The 6,401-nt window shown below is 42.7% G+C and overlaps 1 protein-coding gene across 10 annotated transcripts in view; it reads right to left on the bottom strand.

Moving 5' to 3' along the window:
- Window positions 1-38: 38 nt before the first annotated feature.
- Window positions 39-6,401, bottom strand: part of LOC116431675 (uncharacterized) — a 346,182-nt gene continuing 339,819 nt past the window's right edge. For 8 of the 10 annotated variants that reach the window (XM_076368232.1, XM_076368234.1, XM_076368235.1 and 5 more), the window contains 2 exons: window positions 3,216-3,433; window positions 39-2,718 (listed from right to left, as the gene is read on the bottom strand). In XM_076368232.1, the coding sequence (XP_076224347.1) occupies window positions 2,443-2,718; window positions 3,216-3,433 (494 nt within the window). In that variant the 3' untranslated portion in view covers window positions 39-2,442. Of the gene's footprint in view, window positions 2,719-3,215; window positions 3,434-4,222; window positions 4,968-5,064; window positions 5,111-6,401 lie in introns of those variants that run through there. The other 2 variants (XM_076368237.1, XM_076368238.1) reach the window with 2 other exon arrangements.

The raw sequence follows: 6,401 nt of genomic DNA, 5'->3' as shown, positions 1-6,401 counted from the left end.
ATCGAGTTAAATGAAACGTTCACAATTCATCGATAAATACCCTTTATTCAATCGGAGTAACATTTATACTTATTTAAAGCATGTCATTGAACTTAATAATATTCGTACAACTTCATCAACGGCAACAATAATAATCGTAATAATGACGCGAACATAACGACAATAGTGGTAATAATGACAATAATAGCAATAAATATCATCAAAATGGTAACCACCACGAGAAGACCGGAACCGTCCGCGCGCGGGTCACCGTCATACACCCGTTCTTCTCGGTGTTCGTATTGCGTACGTGTTGAGCAAAGAAACAGATCTAATCACAGTGAGAATGGCAATTAGAATCGTAATGATAATGACAATGACAAGAATAATGATAACGTCGAGATTAATCGTAATCGCCGGCCGACTATCGCTACACTTTAATTTATTAATACCCTCACTACACGGTGTTTGGTTAAAGTATATTCACCCGAGTCCTCACGATCTGTCTCGATCGCGTCTGTTCACCGCCAGACAACCAATTGATTCACCGAAATCCCACCAACGTCGAATCACCTTCCGTTCATCTTCTCTATTTATATACACTGTCTCGTTCAATTAGTTACTGCGATGAAACGATTTCAGTCCGCAAAATAAGAAGCACTGCTCGCCGACGTGTGTATCTTCGCCCCGTTGAGCCGCCGCCAACATGTTCCATCGACATCTCTTTTCCGCGCGACAATTACTACCGTATTTAATTACTTTGTTTCGTATACGTGTCGATACCAGTAGCGAACCGAAAACCATTCCCAACATGCTGGATACAAAGCGTCCCGAACTTATCGTAATTTTAAACGGGCTCCACCTCGGTCCGTCGAGCGTCCAAGGGACCAGAAGATATCCCCCAATCTCATCCCCAAACCCTAAGATAGGCAATGCGTCGAATATTTACACTTAGTTCCTCGCGTATATTTTACAATTCATTAAAAATCGACGAACCAATTACGGGGCACGTATAAGAGTCAACGAAAACCAGTAACAAACCCACGCGGACGCAGCAAAATACACGCATATCACCGCTGCGCCGCAACGTAGAATTCTTATGAACGGAAAGACGAAAAACTATTGCACGCACGAACGAGTATCCTTCGTCCCGATCGATCGATCGATTCCTTGATTCACCATTCGTCGATCATTCGCGTTGGTAACGTTCGTAATTCGATAAACGCGCCGCGTTTAACGGCGGTATTCAACGGCGATCGACACTCTTCCGTTTTGACAATTCGGAGCATCCATGCAAAATGTTTCGCAAACGTTTTCGATCGATCGTCGGTCTCCCGCGATCGTTCGTATAATTATTTCCATCCCTCCGCGACTATGTACAACCCCAAACCCTATGGACAATGTGTTGCACCGTTCGTAGTCTCGTTGATAATATAAATGCGTCGGTATACTCGTCGCTATATATCCTATATCAGACAGTAGTAAGAGTAGTGGTAGCAATAATAATGATTGGATTAATCCTAGAAACGATTTCGGTGGTTGTAACAGTGACAATAGTAGTAATAATAGTATCTAGCCGGTAATGGGTACGCAATAGTAATTCATAAGTAAGTAGCCGTCGGTTTAGCAGTAAGCAGCGTTTAGCGGGTTCCCTCGTCCTCGGTTTCATAGGGCTTCCTTATGATTTTCATTTTTTTTTTTTTTGGGTTATTTTTATTCTTTAACGTTGATCGCTTAACGGTTAGGTAACAGTTAATACGTTGTTTGGTATGAGCGATACGATTCGATATACACCTAAGTTAAATCGGCCTGTCGTCGCCGGCCGTGCCGTTCTTCGTATTTTCCCTTATCATTCATTGTTTTTACATATCTTAGAGATGAGATGACTACACTGACAACGTCCCTTAAACGATAGAAACGCCTTCACCCTCTGTCGCGCTGTATTTACATGATGACTGCCCGGCCATTACTGTGCCGCTGGCCTTAATACTTACGTGGTAATGAGTTTCGTTTATGTACAAAAGATATCGCTATGATTTACGTCAGTCCGCGGATTGATTTGACCATCGACGGGGATGCCGTTCATTTCTTTGTTTTTTAGATACCGTTGTAACATTTACTGACAGTCTATACAGTCGTCGGCGTGCATTCGTCCCCCGACGACACTCGGATCATCCGATAATTCGTAAAAACATTGTCTTCTTGTCGATTCCTCCCAGCGAAGTATGGCGACGTGCTTTGCGTCGACCGGAAGTCTTTGGCGTGGGAGGGTAAATTCCCTTTTCGTTCGCCATGTCGTTTACCAACCGCCGACATTTACGTTCACGTACGACGTTACGCACAAGTTCGTCCCGTTTGGTAAACCTAGTCCCAGCTACGTTCATTGTTCGTCACAACGATCGGTCACTGCGCGAAACGCGTCCATGACCCGCTGCAACCGATCATCGAGCTTTAAGGATGGTCTCAGATGGGTGTCGGCAGGACCGTGAAGTCCTGAAGGGCGGTCTTCACCGTCTCGTATATCGGTCTGTTCGCCTCGTCCGCGCAATAACCGTCGGCGGTGCAGAGCGTCTGCAGCTTCGTCAGGTAACTGTCGAAGTTTTCGTGGCCCATCTTCTCCTGCGGTCCGCCCGGGGCGTTCGGTATTCGCACGTGCTCCAGCAACGTGATCATATTGTCGCGCAGCGACTGATAATACTCGTTCAGGTTGTTGTTCCGCTGGGAAATCACCGTAGTTTCCTGCACAAAGGTGAAAGCGATTTGTTACTAAAATGTTTTCAGCGCTAAACATAAAGATCTATACAACCTTCTAGGAAACGTTTAACCGAAATCTAATTAATTTGATAGATTTTGATAAATTAATTTAACAAACATTTCAATTATTCGATAAAAACACTTTCTTTCAGAGACAACAGTACCAGCAACTGATAGCATTAACTGCACATTAACTGCAGCAGATGAACTACTGAGAATTTATAAATTTTTATCTACAATTTGAAAGTAATCTACTTTGAAATCTTCAACAAACAATCGTCCATTTGAATTTCCTCTGACACGAAAGTAACTAATCGGAATGATTATAAATTCTTGTTGAAAGTAACGAAACCGTGAACGGTACCTAGAAGCTCTAGCATAGATCGAATAGATATCTGCATTATTAATCACCGGAAATTTCGGTGTCTTTTCTATCGTCACACGGTAATGATCGATTACCGATTGAGTAGAACCGTACTGACCTTTTCACCTTGCTTCAGCTGATTCTCCATGGCGGTGATATCAGAGCGCAAGCGCAACATGTGCGATTCGACCAGAGCGCTCTCTCTCTGGAGCTCCGTAATCTCGGCCTCGAGTTTGTAGAGATCCTCGCCCTGACCACTGGCGGTACCGCCACCACTCGTGTTATCCTGACCCGTACCCACCGCACCCCCGTGAGCCGGACCACTGGTGTCCACTCCTGAATACAGGACATACGGGGTCCACTTTATCAGCCTGTCTGCCTTTCTCTCATTATCGTTTATCGATAATGAGTGTTATACGTTTTCTCAGCTTCTAACGGTTTCTCCGCTTTGACGAGCGTGTCCTCGATATGTTCTTCTGATTTTTGTATCTTTTCTAGCAAATTTTTTTCGGTAGATGATCATTTATTGAATGATCTCGAAGACCACGCCGCTATAGAGGGAAACCGTTAGAAGACACCAGCCTTCAACCCAATCACGACCGAAGTTCGTTAGAGCTCTCTGCCTAAGTTACACGGAAGTGACTCGATCTTACAGAGAGAAATATACGATTACATTACGTAACAGGTGTGCGGGAATCATATAAAGGGTGTCTCACGGAACGAGAATAGTTGCTTCTTCGAAATCGTTTGAAACGCGGCGAGATATGTACAATGGAGCAATGGATGGTTTCTGACATTCTAGCGGGACGTATCACTTCCATTTCATTTGAATGTTTATGTTTGTTTGGAAGGAAGATTCGTAGCCCTTTGCACATTATTAAATCAGAATTTGATATTTAATGAAGATGGCGTAATACGGTAAGAGCAATTAGAATATACCGTGGATCAAATTGAAAAATAGTTATGAAGTTTCTGTATTTCTCGTAAAAAATTCTATTGAACAATGATCTGAGAAAAGGAAGAGAAAGAGGAAAAGCAAATGCAAGTTTCCATTTCCAAATAATGTGCACCGAGGTTCTGTAACCGCATGCAAACGCATAAACAAATTGCAGTCATACGGGAAGCTAGAGCAGCAGAAACCATCTAATCTCGCCTTCCGCGCTCTACCGATGAGCCGAGCCTTTTCAAGGATTAAAACTCGTCCGAGTTCTGTGTGACACCCTGTAGATACACAATAAAATGTGAGAATGTGGCGAGCATGTAAAGTAGCGCCGGGAAAGCTTCGGACAGCGATTTGGGTTGGCCCGGTCGAGAAAACAGGTTTTCTCTCTTTTCATTCTTTTCGTTTATCTTTTTTTTTCTCGGAAAAGAACTTGGTCGTTCTTTTCGCTATTCGCTAGTATATTGTAAAATGTATGTAATTAGAATAGAATGGTCCGCTATTCGTATCGTTTGCCAGGCAATCAACTGAATTGTCCCAAGTCGCTGCATTAGGATTTGTCTGAGACATGGGATCGGTACGGTTTCTTCTGCTGGCGGTTCGTGCTAACGTGAATTACAGAGATAGAGTATGTGACGTTTTTCTTTTTCTTTTTTGCAACAGCTTACATGAACCGTCATCGACGGGCGCACGAACCTAACAGGAGTGCCGCAGGAGCAGAGAATGATCGGGAGCGATGTTAGGGTGTTATTGAGGTAGCGTGAGGTGCCATCATACCAGATAGAAGAAAAAAATGGGAGACACCGAGTGCTGGCCTTCCGCCTAAATAAATCTGTTTTTCCTTCGAGTTTGACGAAAATCGCTGTTGTCGCTTTTATCAAGTTAATCGTACGAGAATTATTCGCTTGGCCGCCAACACTCGGACGTCATCTCGTAAAAGAAAAAGAAAAATAAATTGGTGTGTGGATTCTTGTATGTAACACCGAAAACACATAGAAAACAAATGGCGAGTACGTCAGTCCCTTACCTTCAAAAGTAAATGTTCTCCTCAAAGCTCAATGACAGGAAAGGACCTGATCGTGATCCCAGAATAAATCAGAATATATTATTTTTCATTAATATGACATACGGTTGCTTTTCGTTCTGTTTTTTTTTTTGTTTGTTTCGTTTGGCTTTACATTCTTTCGTTTCTCTTGCACATAATAATCATTGTGGGAGTAGGTTCGCGAAGGAGTCGGCAGTGGTGGTAGTGATCGTGGAGAAGGGCAGAATTCGCAAGTATAGGAGGTAGTAGTGACACGCCAGTGCTGGGTAAAATATTATTGGTAATTGTACATAATGAATAGTGTTTAGATTAGAATAATCAAAAACAGTCTAATCTAAATAGATTTTAAAACTGAAGCAACATAAATGATGAGAACGTTGTACTTTATTACACGAGCATTAAAAAATAAATTTACATTGTCGAGCATTATAGTTCTTAGCATTATAGTACCATATGTCCCTTCAATCTATTATTACCAACAAGATATATGCGAAATACACGTATGAAATATAAATTTCAAATATCTTATTCTACACTTCAAACGAGTAAAATCGATATGTATTCACTGAAATGCCATTTCTCATTAAAAACATCATTTTATCAGAACTGTGCATGATCTACCATTCGAAACGCCAGTCATGATATTCTTCTTACTAGATTTTACCCAGCTCTGTGACACGATCGGATGACGGGTACGTCCAGTTCAGGTGTGTCTTGATAGGAATGACGCTTGTTTCGTCTCTGTACTTATTGGTTCGACAACACTTGGACACTAGCATCTCATAGAAGAAAACGGGGGAGTCGAGAACTGAACGTGACACTCAAGTAAAAAAGAAAACGACAAGTAACGAAATCAACTGAATATACAGGCGGACAGAAATCGATGGGATGTGGAATTTGAGAAGGAAGAGGAGAGGGGGGAGGTTACTCTTGTTGGTATGACAGCACATCATTGCGTGAAGAGTAGAGTATGGCGTTAGCACGGGATCAAGTACGGGTATCATATATGCACAAAGTATACAGATAAAGGTTCACGGCCGACACATACAAAATGGTCAACACGGTATCACGGCAGTTCGTTCGAACTCGAATCCGATCCAAGCATCGATTCGTATACGCGTTCGAGTGCGAGTTACGATAATGGATGCGTACGGGAAAGAATAAAAGGCAAACTCGGATGGTCATGCCTACCGCGACACATATTTCGTATTTGCACGACACTTCGTCACGGAAGGCAATCACATGTCGCGAGATCGGCACGATCGACGGGCGTGAATCGACTCTCCGATTCGCATGCACCTAATTCGATCTCATTCAAT

Source organism: Nomia melanderi, chromosome 6, assembly GCF_051020985.1.
Source record: "Nomia melanderi isolate GNS246 chromosome 6, iyNomMela1, whole genome shotgun sequence".
Classification (NCBI taxonomy): domain Eukaryota; kingdom Metazoa; phylum Arthropoda; class Insecta; order Hymenoptera; family Halictidae; genus Nomia; species Nomia melanderi.
This window is presented reverse-complemented; position numbering and strand designations above follow the sequence as displayed.